This window comes from Oryctolagus cuniculus, chromosome 11 (genome assembly GCF_051225735.1).
Source record: "Oryctolagus cuniculus isolate XC-2025 breed Fujian yellow rabbit chromosome 11, ASM5122573v1, whole genome shotgun sequence".
Taxonomy (NCBI): domain Eukaryota; kingdom Metazoa; phylum Chordata; class Mammalia; order Lagomorpha; family Leporidae; genus Oryctolagus; species Oryctolagus cuniculus.
In genome coordinates, this window is record NC_142877.1 from 71,095,426 (window position 1) to 71,111,644 (window position 16,219).

The 16,219-nt window shown below is 39.3% G+C and overlaps 1 protein-coding gene across 2 annotated transcripts in view; it reads left to right on the forward strand.

Annotated features, from left to right (window-relative positions):
• The window catches only part of NUP107 (nucleoporin 107), a 42,072-nt gene that overhangs the window by 21,163 nt on the left and 4,690 nt on the right, over positions 1 to 16,219 (forward strand). Inside the window, exons 12-26 of one of the 2 annotated variants that reach the window (XM_008256765.5) lie at positions 1,384 to 1,497; positions 3,677 to 3,767; positions 3,892 to 3,968; positions 5,712 to 5,771; positions 6,796 to 6,941; positions 7,040 to 7,088; positions 9,023 to 9,092; positions 9,421 to 9,539; positions 10,270 to 10,308; positions 11,068 to 11,218; positions 11,537 to 11,649; positions 12,585 to 12,687; positions 13,154 to 13,314; positions 14,035 to 14,160; positions 15,858 to 15,971. In XM_008256765.5, the coding sequence (XP_008254987.1) occupies positions 1,384 to 1,497; positions 3,677 to 3,767; positions 3,892 to 3,968; positions 5,712 to 5,771; positions 6,796 to 6,941; positions 7,040 to 7,088; positions 9,023 to 9,092; positions 9,421 to 9,539; positions 10,270 to 10,308; positions 11,068 to 11,218; positions 11,537 to 11,649; positions 12,585 to 12,687; positions 13,154 to 13,314; positions 14,035 to 14,160; positions 15,858 to 15,971 (1,533 nt within the window). Of the gene's footprint in view, positions 1 to 1,383; positions 1,498 to 3,676; positions 3,768 to 3,891; positions 3,969 to 5,711; positions 5,772 to 6,795; positions 6,942 to 7,039; positions 7,089 to 9,022; positions 9,093 to 9,420; positions 9,540 to 10,269; positions 10,309 to 11,067; positions 11,219 to 11,536; positions 11,650 to 12,584; positions 12,688 to 13,153; positions 13,315 to 14,034; positions 14,161 to 15,573; positions 15,625 to 15,857; positions 15,972 to 16,219 lie in introns of those variants that run through there. The other variant, XM_051846421.3, reaches the window with a different exon arrangement.

Here is a 16,219-nt window from a genome sequence, read left to right on the forward strand (position 1 = left end):
TTCTTGAATATTTCACTCTAATACAATGAAGTTGAATTTGAACTTTATGGAATGTATTTCAACATATCCCATGGCCTCTGAATTGTAAAAGAAGACATGGGAAGTTGCCTAATTTAAAACAAATTGATGTGGTTTTACAGGTTGAATCCTTCAACGATAAGGTAGTGACCCTTGCAAGCTTTTTTCTGTAAAAAGCAGGGGAAAAAATAATGCCTTATGAATTAGCTTGAGGTTAGGAAGGTTATTCTAGGATATGAGTAATAGGAGTAACAGTGGATTGGAAAAGAACAAGAGCCAATTTATTTCTCATGTAAAGAAATAGAGCTTTGTGGCGGGTGTGGGGAGCGGGTATGTGAAATGTTTGTAATGAAGGGAGAGAGAAATAAGTAACAATTGAAAAAATTAATCTAATTCCATTTGGTAACAAAGATGGTTTTTGATAAAAATTGTTCGGAAACTACTAGGGCTTGGAATAAATTGTAGCTCAATTACCTTGTAGTAAGCAACAGCTGAAAATCATTTACTCTTAACTACTAGAAAATAGTGATTTCCTTTTGCCAAAGAGAGACCATGTTCCAAAATTGAATGATTGCGTCTGCAAAGTATTTGTGAAAGTAGCCAATTGACTTATGCTTTCCATTTTCTAAATTGATACTGTACAGTCAGTCACATTTGAAATAAAAACTGTTTCCTTTCTTAAGTCACATTAAATAGTTTTCATTTAAAATTCTTGAGGATCATGTGTGCTGTTCACCACTAAAGTGAGGGCAGTTTACTATCCTAAATGTTGAAAGTCATGTGAAAGATAGTGTATGGGAATTACTGTTTTAGGGAATTTTAATTATCAGAAATCTGGTTAAATTTTTTTCTTGGGCATTAGACATTAATCTTCACTAAGTACTTAATAAGTTGTCTCTCCATATATTCTCAGAAAGTACCAAGCAAATACTGCCTATTCATAGAATAAATGCCTTCCATTTTTTTCTCCGTGTCCTTCCTCCATCTTGGTCTAATTCTGTTTAGAATTAACATAGCCACATAGCTGCTGTGACAGAATGAATTCAAGTAATCTTTTAGTGTTAGGTGAGCTGGGCTAGGATAGTGGTCTTTCTCAGAATACCTTGCCTAATCTAGGCATGCATTATTGTGGGACAACAGAGTCTGTTTTAAGGAGGGCAGGGGGTGATTGTGTAACTCTTTGGACACAATCATTCCTTTTGTTACTTACACAATCACTCCCTTGTGACATTCTCATACCCTTGTTTCTTAGCTAAATTGTAAATGAATTTATTTCTGTGGTCAAACTTGGGACAGATTTTTCGTCTCTTGATATTTAAAATATGTATAGGGACAAGGAATTTTAGATGATTTTTTTTTTAACAGGATCCTGATGCTCCTATAAGACAGAAGATGCCCCTTGATGATCTGGATAGAGAAGATGAAGTTAGATTACTCAAATATCTTTTCACTCTAATCCGTGCTGGAATGACAGATGAGGTAAATCAAGTGTATCCTTCATATCAAATTTCAAAAAGGCATAGGCTCTTTAACATGGAAAATAATCTTTGTGGCCACCTAGTGTGCTTTGTCAGTGCAGTAACCCCATCCATGGTATTTCTGGATCTAACCTTCTGTTTGAACATTTCTGGTAATAAGATATAGATTCCTTTAGAAAGCAGTTTGCACAACTCTGATTTTTAGAAATTCACTCTAACCGTTCAAACGTTGCCTCCCTATGTTGCATGGCATTCCCTTCATATATCCTGTTATTTCTAATTATGATTTTTTAAGAGTTCAGAATATGTCTAACCCTAATTGAAAATGACACTGTTCAGGTGCTTGAAGACTAAACCGGCACCCATATGAGTTACTGGCATTGCAGGCAGCAGCTTAACCTGCTATGCCACAATGCCAGCCCCTAGCATAATATTTTTAAGGTTGTAAATTCAAGGTTTATTTTTTAAGGATTTATTTATTTATTTGAAAGAGTGGCAGAAAAAAGCATTCTTCACCTCTGATTCACTCTCCAAATGCCTACACTAGCTAGGACTGGGCCAGGCTGAAGCTGGGAGCCCAGAACTCCATCAGGGTCTCCTGTGTGGTTGAGAGGTCATGAATTCAGAACGATGTCTGGAGTAGGATAGTTTTTAACTGGTTAATCAGGCTCTGGAGCTCTAGTGACGGAAACCTAGCTCACTGTGTGCTTACAAGGGGAAGGTTGATTGGCTCCTGGAAATGAGAAGCATAGAGGGTTGTATCTGGCTTGAAGCAGGATCCTGGGATGCCAGAAATGTTACCAGGATATTGTGTCTCCCCGACACACTAATTCTGCCCTCCTGGACCTCCCTCTGGTGTCACTCCAGGAAGCCACTCCCATATTGTGCCAGAGATGGCCACCAGCAGCTCCAAGTTCAGCATCCTCCCATTAGCTAGCAATCCTAGATAAAAGAGTGGATTCTCTCTTCTGCTCTTCTGGTATCTCCTCCTGCAAGGTTTTTTTTTTTTTTAAGGTTTTGGTTTTTGTTGTTTTTTGTTGTTGTTGTTGTTGTTTTTTAATTTGAAAGAGATACAGAGAGAGGGAGAGACAGAGAGAAATGTCTTCCATCCACTGGTTCACTCCGTGAGTGGCTGCAACTGCCAGAGCTAGACCAGGCCAAAGCCAGGATCCAGGAAGTTCTTCTGGGTCTCCCACGTGGGTGCAAGGGCCCAAGCACTTGGGCCATCTTCTGCTGCTTTTTAAGGCTCATTAGCAGGAAGCTGGATCAGAAGTGGAATAGCCAGGACTCAAACTGGCGCCCACACAGGATGTCGGTACAGCAGGCTGGGGCTTTTTAACCTGCTGTGCCACAGCAGCAGCCCCTCCAGAAAGTTTGTTGGTTGATGATTTTTAGTACGTGCTTACCCCTAGGGTTTCAAAATGGGATCACAGGCAACCCATGTGAACTAAGCATGAGGAGGGGGTTGGTGCTGTGGCGTAGTGGTAAAGCCGCCACCTGTGATACCAGCATCCCCATGTGGGTACCGGGGCAAGTCCTGGCTGCTCGACTTTGGATCTAGTCCCTGCCAAAGGCCTGAGAAAAGCAGTGGAAGATGGCCCAAGTGCTTGTTCCTACCACCCATGTGGGAGACCTAGGTGAAGTTCCTGGCTTTAGCCTGGCTCTGCCCTGGCTGTTGCAACCATCTGGGGAATGAACCAGTGGAATGAAGATCACTCTACTCTGTCTCTCTCCTTCTCTCTCTAATTCAGACTTTCAAAATAAATAAGTAAGTCTTAAAAGAAAAAAGATAGAATGAGGAAGGGATGATGGAACTAAAACAAACATAAATATACCTTGCTGGTTAAGTACATTGTATTTGTCATCTTGAGCAGAAGCAAAATATCATAAGTAGACTTTTTAGTGTGAGTTATGTCTAGTAGAATTAAATGCCACTGGGCATCATAGGCACCTGTTGTTAAGCCTAAAATCAAAGAGAAAAGGGATTAATAGAAAAAGAAACAAAAGCAGAGACTACATAAAAACATGTTGGTAAAATAAAATGCCATTGCTAATTGCCAACTCCATATTTTATAACATTTGTGCCATAAATTATGTAACCTTGTCACATATTGGTAATGCACAAAGACATTTTCGTTACTACCCTAATTATTACCAACTGCCCTTTCTTGTTTCTAAAGGCACAGCGACTCTGTAAACGGTGTGGTCAGGCATGGAGAGCTGCCACACTTGAAGGCTGGAAGCTGTATCATGACCCCAATGTGAATGGAGGTATTTCAGTAGCTTTTATTCTGAGATCTTTGAGAACTAGAGCTTTTCTTTTAGAATGATTGAAATAAGGGGTTCTCATTTTAATTTTAAACTAGATTTTTTTTTTTTTTTTGCTGTTTTATAGGAACAGAATTAGAAGCTGTGGAAGGGAATCCATATAGACGCATTTGGAAAATAAGTTGTTGGAGAATGGCGGAAGATGTAAGAAATCAGATGTTCACTGATACTTTTACTCCAGTTTAATTACTTTAACACCTACTGGGGCTGATGGTGTAAGATTAAGTTCCTATTTTTAATGAACTCTCAGTAAAATAGCCGAAAGGCTTAACTACTTATCAGAATTACTCAAACACTAAAAACTAAGAACATCAATATAAGGCAAAAAATATAAAGGAGTTACCAAAAGAATTTAAAGAAAAGACAGTGAGCTGAAACTTAAACTGGCTTCCCTAGGGAGACAATTGAATTGAACTTTTAGAAATCAGTGACATTTGGGTTGTTAGGAATGAAAACGAGGAATTCTGGGTATTATACATAGATTGAAAGACTCAAAGAAAAGTAATCTTACCAGGCTAGAATAAAAGACTCATAAAAGGAAATAGAATTAATTCTGTTATTACACAGCATGTGCATTCCTAAATCACTACAACATGCAAAATTGTGCAAACCATCTTCCAGGACTTATGAGAGAATAGAATTCCGAGAACAATACTCAGGGCCAGTGCCTGAAGAGCCAGCATCTTATATGGGCATCACTTCAAGTCCTGGCTGCTCCACTTCTGATCCAGCTCCCTGCTAATGTGCTTGGGAAAGCAATATAAGATGGCCAAGTCCTTGGGCCCCTGCACCCGTGTGGGAGATTTGGAAGAAGCTCCTGGCTCCTGGCTTTGGCCTGCCTTAGCCCTGGCCATTTCAGCCATTTGGGGAATGAACCAGTGGATGGAAGATCTCTGTCTTTCCCTCTCTCTATTTATAATCCTGCCTTTTAAATAAATGAATAAATCTTTATAAAAAAAAATAAAGTAGAAGAGTGTGAGAGTTACTTATTTATTTGCTTGGAGGGCAGAATGACAGACACTTCTTCTCTCTACTGGTTCACTCCCCAAATGACTGCAATAACTGAGACTAGACCAAGCCAAAGCCAGGAGCCAAGAACTCCATAAGGGTCTCCCATATGGGTGGCAGGGACTTAAGCCAAAATCCGCTGCCTCCCAGATTCATTCGCAGGAAGCTGGATCAGAAGTGAGGGTCACTGGGAATCATAACTAAGTACTCCAATATGGGATGCAGGTATCCCAAATGGTGGCTTAACCCTCTGCACTGTAACACTTACCCAAGAATTATTTAAACCTCAGACAATAAGGGGCTGTCTGAGTATAGTATTGATGGAACTGGAAAGGAACGGAGCTAGACTGGGACCAGTAACTGGAAACAAGGCAGAGATGTGCTCCGGTATGTAGTTAAGAGTCTGAAGTCTGGATGATGTGAAAACTGGAGATGCCCAAAAGTTAAAGGAGTGATTTGAAAAATGTGATGAATTCTGCTTAGGAATTGGATACGAACTGATACATGTCTTGTTCTGATGTTTGACCTTATCAAAAGAGTATGAGGTATTTAGAAGCATTCTAGAAGCAAACACCTAAATACAGGTTCCATGTAGAATAAAACTTGATTTTATATATATGATCAGAACACCCATTAGAATTTGATCCATTTTCAGTCTATATTTGAAATATAAATGTTTGGCTTTTGCCTGAAAACTTTAGTATTGATTATTTCATCAAACTAAGAAGTTCTTCCTTATCACTCTACTAGGTCTTTAACTAAAGTTAGAAACTATGAGGTGAATAGCTTCAGACTAGAAGAGAGTCACAGAATTCTAGATGATCTGGAAAACTGGCACACTAAGAGAAACTTGCAAATTTACTTATCTTTGTGTTCTAGGAGCTTTTTAATAGATATGAGAGAGCAATTTATGCAGCTTTAAGTGGGAATCTCAAACAGGTATGAGCCTATTTAATATCCAGTTTGTTCCTATGAAATAAAGACAATTATATGATATATTCTAATAATTGTGTGTAGCAAATCTCATAAGCTGAGCTACTTTCTAAGGGTGGTGGTGACAGAAGGAATCATGAATTAGGACTTGCACTGCTCTAACTGCTATTCTCTCACGCAAGCACAATGTTTCAGTTAATTCAACAAGACTTTAAGAGTTGTGCATTTAATTGCAATACATGTTTCCTGATGACTTATCCAGAAATATAAGGCACAGTGACTTCTTGAAGTGTGTGTGTGTGTGTGTCTGAAAACTCCCACTATCTTCTGCATTTCACAGCTGTTCTGGGGATGCTATAATAATCTATTGAGGCCGGCGCCGCAGCTCAATAGGCTAATCCTCCACCTAGCGGCGCCGGCACACCAGGTTCTAGTCCCAGTCGGGGCGCCGGATCCTTCCCAGTTGCCCCTCTTCCAGGCCAGCTCTCTGCTGTGGCCCGGGAGTGCAGTGGAGGATGGCCCAAGTGCTTGGGCCCTGCACCCCATGGGAGACCAGGATAAGTACCTGGCTCTTGCCTTCGGATCAGCGGATCAGCGCGGTGCGCCGGCTGCAGCGCGCCAGCCGTGGCGGCCATTGGAGGGTGAACCAACGGCAAAAAGGAAGACCTTTCTCTCTGTATCTCTCTCTCACTATCTACTCTGCCTGTAAAAAAAAAAAAAAAAAAAAAAAAAAAAAGAAAGAAAGAAAGAAAGAAAGAGAAAAAAAATAATCTATTGAAATGCTATGTTTTATCAGCCTAGTGAATTGATGCTATTGTGTGACTCTGGTATGGGAAAAAAACCATAATAGCTCAAATGACTTAGAAGATATACTTTGGGAGGAAAAGGGTTATTCAGCATTATTTTTTTTAAAGCACAGCATTTAATATCACTGTAAAGTTGGCATTATGGTCCATATAATGGGTATAATTGCTTTTCCTTTCTTTTTTGTTGAATACGTTGATGTGTGTCTATTTGAAATGCAACAAAGCTTCTTCCCGTGTGTGACACCTGGGAAGACACAGTGTGGGCCTACTTCCGGGTGATGGTGGACAGCCTGGTTGAACAGGAGATCCGGACGTCAGTAGTAACTCTGGATGAAACTGAAGAACTCCCTAGAGAATATTTAGAAACAAAGTGAGTGGTGATTTGTAATTTGCTTCTTTCAGTGTTAATTTTGGAGCCTTTCTTCGTATTATTAATTTCATTCTCTCTTTTCTATTTTTCTTTCAAAGTTGGACCTTAGAAAAGATTTTTGAAGAACTTCAAGCTACTGATAAAAAGGTAAATGTTAATACCAACATGTTACAGATAGGTGCATAAGGAAAGAGCACCTGTTATGCTGTTGTGCTCAGTAGCTGAAAGGAAAAAATGGGGAATTTTATTCTGCCTTCCTTTCTTTTCCTTGCTACAGCAACAAAGGAGGCATTCCTTGAAAGGAAGAAACTTAATACATAAATGACACATCTTTTCTGTTTCTTTGTGTTAGAATTGGTTTCCTCCAAATACACACATGTAAGCTACATTTAATCCTTTCCTTTTGAAAATTTAAGATAATGAGAAATTAACAAAATTTCTTCCCAGATCTAAAAATAATCTAATGATCTAATGTCTCTTTGAAATACTACTCCTTTAAATATGTTATGACTAAAGTAATCCCATGTATCCTTTTTTTTTTAAAAGATTTATTTATTTACTTGCATTTCAGAGTTAAACAGAGAGAGAAGGAGAGGCAGAGAGAAAGAGAGGTCTCTATCCACTGGTTCACTCTCCAGATGGCCGCAACAGCTGGAGCTGCGCTGATCCGAAGCCAGAAGCTTCTTCCAGGTCTGCTACGTGGGTGCAGGGCCCAAGGACTTGGGCCATCTTCCACTGCTTTCCCAGGCCATAGCAGAGAACTGGATAGGAAGTGGAGCAGCCGGGTGTTGAACCGGCGCACATATGGGATGCCAGCACTACAGGGGGAGGCTTTACTCACTACGCCACAGTGCTTGGCTCCCATATATCCTTGTAACAATAGAATAATCCAAAAATATAAGTAAAACCTTTGTAGCTTCTTCCCATCCCCTTTTGAAGGTCATTCTCATTGCCCTGAGGTGATAAAACTTACTGATATTTTATATATATATATATTATATTATATATCTTCCTCCATGATCTTGCAAATATATGTCAGTAATATAGATAGAGTTAGGTTTGTTTTGTTTTGTTTTGTTTTTTCCCAGTGGAAGAAAACAAAGCTAGATCCCTGCTTCATGTCATTTAACTAAAATAAATGCAAAAAAAATACTGGAAGAGAACTTAAGACTATTAGGTAAAAAATAAAATAGATTTGACCTTTCTCCAAAACCTAGTTGCTTTACTTTTTTAAGTCAGCTTGCAAGATTCTTATAAATGGTTCGCCCTGCTCTGTAGCTGACTTCTGTTTTGTTACTCTTCATGCCATGTGCAGAAGAGAGCACCTGAAAAGTACTTTCCAGTAATGCTGCTCATGCTGAAAGAAGCTAATAGTTTATTTTACTTAAGCAGAAACATGGAGTGCAAAAGTAAATGGGAATTAAATTGAAAGAATAAAAGTTTAATCATTCGCAGAGCTTAAATTGTTATATATCATAGTTCTCTTTCAAAGATACTGTTCAAGGGGCTGGTGCTGTGGCGTAGTGGGTTAAGCTGCTGCCTGTAGCACCAGCATTCCACATGGGCACAAGTTTGAGTCCCAGCTGCTCCACTTCTGACCAGCTCCCTGCTAATGTGCCTTGGAAAGAGGGGAAGATGGTCCAGGTGTTTGGGTCCCTGCTCCCTGTGGGAGACCTGGAAGAAGCTCCTGGCTCTTGGCTTCCGCCTGGCCCAGCCCTGGTCGTTGTGGCCATTTGGGGAGTAAACCAGCAGGTGGAAGTCTCTCTCTCTGTCTCTCCCTCTCTGTCTATAACTCTATGTTTCAAATAAATAAATCCTTAAATAAGTAAATAAAATAAATCTTAAAAAAAAAGATTTTGTTCAATCCTGGATTTATATGCTTGAGTATATTTTAGAGGCAAGTATCCTTTTCATACTTTATTTTGATCTTCTTAAGGCCTTTCATTTTCAACTTTTTCAACTTTTTCTTTATATATATACATATTTCTTTCAAAAGTTTGACGATTTTAGTTTAACCATGACTACATACTATAGCATAACCAGTGGAAGATTCATGGAAAATGTGAACAAATATTTTTCAGAGAGTTCTGGAAGAGAATCAAGAACATTATCACATAGTTCAAAGATTCCTTATTCTGGGAGATATTGATGGTAAGATACAGTTTTATTTTACTTTATCTTTATTCTTCATTTTCTTAGAGTAATTTTTACAAGAAACTTATCAAAGCAATACCTCGACTGACTACATCTTTTAAGCTTTATAAATATCAGCCTATTTGAATGCACCTACAGTGACTTGTTATAAAGTTTTAATTTAACAGTTTACTTTCAGAGAGTGTAGAGTGTATTATCATGGCTGTTTACAATGAGACAGTGAATTAAAGCACTTGCAAGGGTGGAGGTAAATGTTTTGATGATGTTTATCTCTTTCCTTTTGGTTATATTCATCTTGTTGAGTCTTTGCTTTGATGGCCTTTAGGTTTGATGGACGAGTTTAGCAAATGGCTTTCTAAAAACAGAAACAATCTGCCTGGACACCTCCTCCGCTTCATGACCCACCTCATTTTGTTTTTCCGGACTCTGGGACTACAGACCAAAGTAAGTCAAGATGAACGGTTTACCCTTCTGTGTGAGGTCAGCGTCATCTACCTGTCCTCTGGAAAACACACTGCTTTTTGATTGTTCTTTTTCAGAAATGATGATGAGTAGTCAGAAGGCTTCCAAATAGTCTCATGTGGTCCCTGAGTATCTCACTGTGGGTGGCCCTTGTAGGGTTCCAGTTGTGGCTGCAGAATCCTGATGGTTACTTGGTTTTTAATAAATCTATTGACTATCCTCATCAGTGTCCAATTTTAAATCAACCAGTGGAGCTAACCAAATCAGACTGAACTCTGTGAGATTTACAGTCTTTGTTTATTTGCTCTGTGTTTCCTTTTTTGTACATGCTTGATAATGTTTTGTTCAAAGTACACATGTAGGAGCTGAGTGATACTCTAGTTGAAATTTGGGCTTTGGAGTTAGAATCCTGAGTTCACAGCCTTAGTTTGCAACTAAGTTGTGCAATTCTGAGTAAACTGAACCTCCGAGTCCTAATTTCTTCCTCTGTAAAATGTGAACATTAATAGTAATGACCCACAGAGAGTTAGGATAAAGTTAAATCGGTAGTACATGACCTTGCTAAACACTGAGCCTCGTGTATCATTGTTGCTTAATGATAAATATTAAAATTATTAGATCTTTTAATTGCAGATTTTTAATGAAATTTTATGGCTGGTTCATATAAGCATTCTGGTTTGTAATTGAATTATGTCTTTTTTCCCCTGTGAAGGAAGAAGTTTCTATTGAAGTTTTAAAGACATATATACAGGTAACTTTGAGACAACAACTTAATTCCTTTTGTACTAGTTTAATAAAAACAAAAATCAGCTGGCGCACCACGCTGATCCGAAGCCAGGAGCCAGGTGCTTCCTCCTGGTCTCCCATGCGGGTGCAGGGTCCAAGGACTTGGGCCATCCTCCATTGCCTTCCCGGGCCACAGCAGAGAGCTGGACTGGAAGAGGAGCAACCGGGACAGAACTGGCGCCCCAATCGGGACTAGAACCCGGGGTGCCGGCGCCTCAGGCGGAGGATTAGCCAAATGAGCCACGGTGCCGGCCAGAGAGATCTTTTAATTATCATAAATTTTTTTTTTTTTTTTTTCATTTTAAAATTTTTCTGGGGTAAACATGCAGTGTAGCAATTAGGACAACATTGACTGGGGAGCCCACATCCCGTATCAGAGTGGCTAGGTTCAAGTCCCCACTCCGTTCTGATTCCAGCTTACTGCTTATACAGACCTTGGGAGGCAGCAAGTGATATCTTTGTTACTTGAGTCCTTGTCACCCATGTGGGAGACCTAGATTGAGTTCCTGGCTCCTGGCGTTAGCCTGGTCTAGCCAGTGGACCATGAGGAACTGAAATTTAAAGTAACTTAAAAATATATAAATAAATAAGATGATTTTGATCAGTAGCACAAATCCAAGTCTGCATGAATCTCTCCTAAATATATTTGGAATTGTTGTAAAGCACTGCTGATCCTAGAACTTTTTTTATTATTAATCTATTGTGATCTTTTTCTGTTTTTTAGCTGTTAATAAACGAGAAGCATACAAATCTCATAGCATTTTACACTTGTCACTTGCCTCAAGACCTAGCTGTTGCCCAGTATGCATTATTTTTGGAAGGTGTTACAGAATTTGAACAGCGACACCATTGCCTGGAGCTGGCTAAAGAAGCAGGTAAAGTGATTGAGAAATTCTTTTATCAGTCATTGGACGCAGATCTACATTTTCACTACAGTAACATTTGTCCTTTGAGTTGTAAACCTTATTTCTTTTGATGCAGGGTAGAAGGGGGAAGGAATAAAATTTTCAACAAAGGTCTCTTAGGAATGAAGAATTTATCCTGTAACACATGTACATATCTTTTAATTTTGACATCTTCTTTCATAATGTCTTCCTGTGTTACATATTTTTAAAGAATTTCTATCAGTTCAGAGAATATTGGTATCCGTGATTAATTAATTTTTTTTTTTGTCTCTTCAATAAATTCCTCAGATTTGGATGTTGCAGCAATAACAAAAACTGTTGTAGAGAATATTCGAAAGAAAGATGACGGTGAGTTCAGTCATCATGACCTGGCCCCAGCCCTGGATACTGGCACCACTGAGGTAATTTGATTGTGTAACTCCTTATCATCCTTTGTGTGGGTCTGAGGTGAACTTTTGCCTTAAAATACACTGATCTCCTTATTTTTAAAGAATGTATGTCAGCCCAGGTCTTCTAAATTATAAAAATTGGCAGTAAATGTTAAGATCTTACGTAAGAGATTACTTATGGTAGTATCATGTTAAAGGAAGCTTCATTAATAGAAAAAAAGACATGAATACTGGCTTTTTGTTCAGCAGGTTATTTGATTAATCACTAATGCTTATGAAGCTTATATTTTCAGAAACAAATAGTTAAATCTAAGAAAGAAAGAAATTTTAGAGTAACACTTAATCACAAGACTAAATTGGAGCTGTGTACAGAATGTAATTCTAGGCCGGCGCCGCGGCTCACTAGGCTAATCCTCTGCCTAGCGGCGCCGGCACACCGGGTTCTAGTCCCGGTCGGGGCGCCGGATTCTGTCCCAGTTGCCCCTCTTCCAGGCCAGCTCTCTGCTGTGGCCAGGGAGTGCAGTGGAGGATGGCCCAGGTGCTTGGGCCCTGCACCCCATGGGAGACCAGGAAAAGCACCTGGCTCCTGGCTCCTGCCATCGGATCAGCGCGGTGCGCCGGCCGCGGCGGCCATTGGAGGGTAAACCAACAGCAAAGGAAGACCTTTCTCTCTCTCTCTCTCTCACTGTCCACTCTGCCTGTCAAAAAAAAAAAAAAAAAAAAAAAAAAAAGAATGTAATTCCAGATTCATAATCCAGTAAGCTTTTCCTATAATTTGAAAACTACTAAATATGAAAATAAACTAAGGAAAGCTCCATTCTTTTGTGATTTTGTATAATTTAGTAGAAAGTGATACTAGAAGTGCAGATGTTAGTTAACTCTACTAGTTTGCAGAACATTTTAAAAAAAGACAAAGCCCATGATTTTCTTTTCCTTTAAATGCATAGGAGGACCGCTTAAAGATTGATGTAATTGACTGGTTGGTGTTTGACCCAGCACAGAGAGCAGAAGCTCTAAAACAAGGCAATGCAATAATGAGGAAATTTTTGGGTATGCTGTATTTCTATATTCTTTCTTAATGTTTTTGTTCAAATCCATATACTCTTGATTTTTTAGTTTTTTGTTTGTTTGTTTGTTTATCTTTGATTCTTCCAGTAGAAGGGGGAGTGGAGAAAACCAGGTGTTATGAAATACAACATATTTAACAGTGAATTTCCATTATCCTAATCAATTTTGCATATAACCTCAAGGCTATCAGACTTTAAAGATTATGATTGCTTTCCATACAGTAGAAAAGGATGTGAAAGTAACTGCATTTAATATATCCTTTGTGTTACTATCACATTGAAATATGGGGGAAAAGAAAGATCATTGATACCTTTAAGAGAAGTACTTTGGGACTTGAAGTGGTTGCACAGCTCACAGCAAAAGTTGTAAACCAGTAATTTGACTCCTTTAGAAACTATTAAACAGAAGTCCGTATGTGTTTACTGAAAATTGTGTATCATTTTCATAGCATCAAAAAAGCACGAAGCTGCAAAAGAAGTATTTGTGAAAATTCCTCAGGATTCCATAGCAGAAATCTATAATCAATGGGAGGAACAAGGAATGGACAGTCCACTTCCTGCTGAAGATGATAATGCTATCAGGGAACATTTGTGTATTAGAGCTTATTTGGTAAGATGGTAAAGAAAACCACAGACGTGCCTGTCTTCGGGATGATTTTTCTGATTCACTCCTAGAGTTGGAAGTTTTTTCCAGAAGTGGTGATTGATTCATCTTCTCTCCCTGTGGCTGTGGTCGTGATGAAATGGTGACCTTATCTTCAGTAGCATGATTCTCTAATCAGTGCACACCGACCAAGATCATCTGACACTGTAAATAGTGTGTGTGATGTCAGGAACTTAACATTTTCTTAAGAATCTATGAATGCGTGTCTCAACTTTAATATTTCTGCTTTGGGTAATAACTGAGAAAAGCAAGATATTCTAGATTTATTATGACAAATAATAGCATACCCATTCAAATAAATGGTTACAGTGGGCATGGTAGAATGGCTAACTTTGTGGACAGCATTCATCCTTGTCTTCCTGGCTAATAAAGAAGTTAGAAAGTAAACATGCACACACCACAGAGTGATAATGTCAAGATATGTGTTATGATCAAGGTGCTAAAATAGGAGGTGCCAGAAAATACAGTATGTAATTTGAGGTTTTTGTGACCTACCAAAACATTTACAGTGATTTTGTGTGTGTGTAAAAAAAAAATTGAAATTTTATTTCTTGATACTATAAAATTATTTTTAAGAACCAAAACTTAAAAGCTTTATTGAATAGTAAAACTGAGAACTTTATGGTTTTCTCTCTCTCTCTTTTTTTTTTTTTTTTTTTCTTTTAGGAGGCCCACGAAACTTTTAATGAGTGGTTCAAGCATATGAATTCAGCGCCTCAGAAACCTACTTTGATACCGCAATCAACTTTTACTGAGAAAGTGGCTCATGAACACAAAGAAAAGAAATATGAAGTAAGTTGAGTGAATCTACAGTGTACCTATTGCATCTTTTTGTTTTTTAAAAAATTATTTGTGGGAGCCAGTGCTGTGGCATAGTGGGCTAAGCCTCTGGCCTGAAGCTCCGGCATCCCCTATCAGCACCATTTCTAGTCCCGGCTGCTCCTTTTCTGATCCAGCTCTCTGCTATGGCCTGGGAAAGCAGTAGAACATGGCCCAAGTCCTTGGGCCCCTGCACCCGCGTGGGAGACCTGGAGGAAGCTTCTGGCTCCTAGCTTCGGATCTGCCTAGCTCCAGCCATTTCAGCTATTTGGGGAGTGAACCAGCGATGGAAGACCTCTCTCTGTCAATAACTCTCTCTCTCAAATAAATAAACAAAAAATCTTTAAAAAAACCTTTTTTGTGTGTATTTGAGAGGCGGAGAGAGATCCCAATGGGGAAGAGAGATAGTTCTCATCTGCTGGTTGACTCCTCCAAATGCCCACATTGACCATTCAGGGCTGGGCCAAGGCCAAAGCTGAAAGACAGGGTCTCAATCCAAGTCTCTCAGAAGGATGGCAGGACTTTACCACTTACGACAACATTCTGCCTCACAATGTCTATTTTAGCAGGAAACTGGAGTCAGGAATGGAATCTAAATAGTCTGATATGCAACACAGGTATTTTAACCAGAATCCAACTGCTGGACCTAATGCATACCTTCCTATTGTATCTTATTACTGGGGCCGGCACTGTGATATGGCAGGTCATGCCACTGTGCCAGCATCCCATATAGGTGCCGGTTCTACTCCCGGCTGCTCCTCTTCCAATCCAGCTCTCTGCTATGGCCTGGGAAACTAGTAGAAGATGGCCCAAGTCCTTGGGCCCCTGCACCCATGTAGGAGACCTGGGGAAGGCTCCTGGCTTCAGATTGGCTCAGCTCTGGCTGTTGCAGCCATTTGGAGAGTGAATACATCGGATTTCAGACCCTCTATCTCTGTTGCTCTGCCTCTGCTTCCCTGTAACTCTGACTTTCAAAATAAATAAATAAATCTTTAAAAAAAGTTTATTACTGGGGCCAGAATTGTGGTACAGTGGATTAAGCCACAACCTGTGATGCCAGCATCCCATATTGACACTGACTTGTGTCCTAGATCCTCCACTTCCCATCCAGATCCCTGCCAATAGCCTGGGAAAAGGAGTGGAAGATGGTCCAACTGCTTGGGGCCCTGACTCCTCTGTGGGAGACCTGGAAGAAGCTCTTGGCTTTGACCTGGCCCATCCCCTGCCATTGCTGCCATTTGGGGAGTAACCAGTGATGGAAGATCTCTCTCTAGCTCCAGATCTCTCTGTGCAATTCTGCCTTTGAAATAAATTAAGTGTGTTTTAAAAATGTGTATTACTACTGTAAAGAGGTCAGTTCTTCAGCAACTATGTTTCTGTTAACAGGTAACCTTCTATTGATGTTCCACTTTGAAAACAGCCATCTGTTTATTTTTCTGTAGGTAATTAATCAATCTTGAAAATACTTTCAGACAGCATTAGCAATCATTTACAAAGTTAACATTTTAGTGTTTTATTTAACTGCAGTCTGTTGATACTTATTTTTATGTTTGGCTGACTGAAATGACAACTTGACTGATGTTCCATATGTGTATTCCTGTCTTTAATTTACAAATGCATTATTAATTAGATTCTGCCCATTATGTGTCTGCCTTATGTTTGTTTTGCAGATGGATTATAATATCTGGAAAGGACATTTGGATGCCCTAACAGCTGATGTGAAAGAGAAGATGTATAACGTCTTGTTATTTGTTGATGGAGGGTGGATGGTAGACGTCAGGGAGGTAAGCTTTGTGCGTTGTTCATCACAAAAACACAGCAGAACTGCTGAGTCGTCTTTTTCAGACGTTCTGTCTCTGCATAGGATCAGCTGCAGATTTTATGTAGCCTTTGTAGTTACGATGATGGAATATTTGATTCTTGGATAAAATGTTACTTCACATCTAATGTGTTCACACAGGATACTAAATCTAAATTTTTTAAAATTCTAGACCTAAAATTTTAATTAAACACGTATTTGACTGTATTTAGA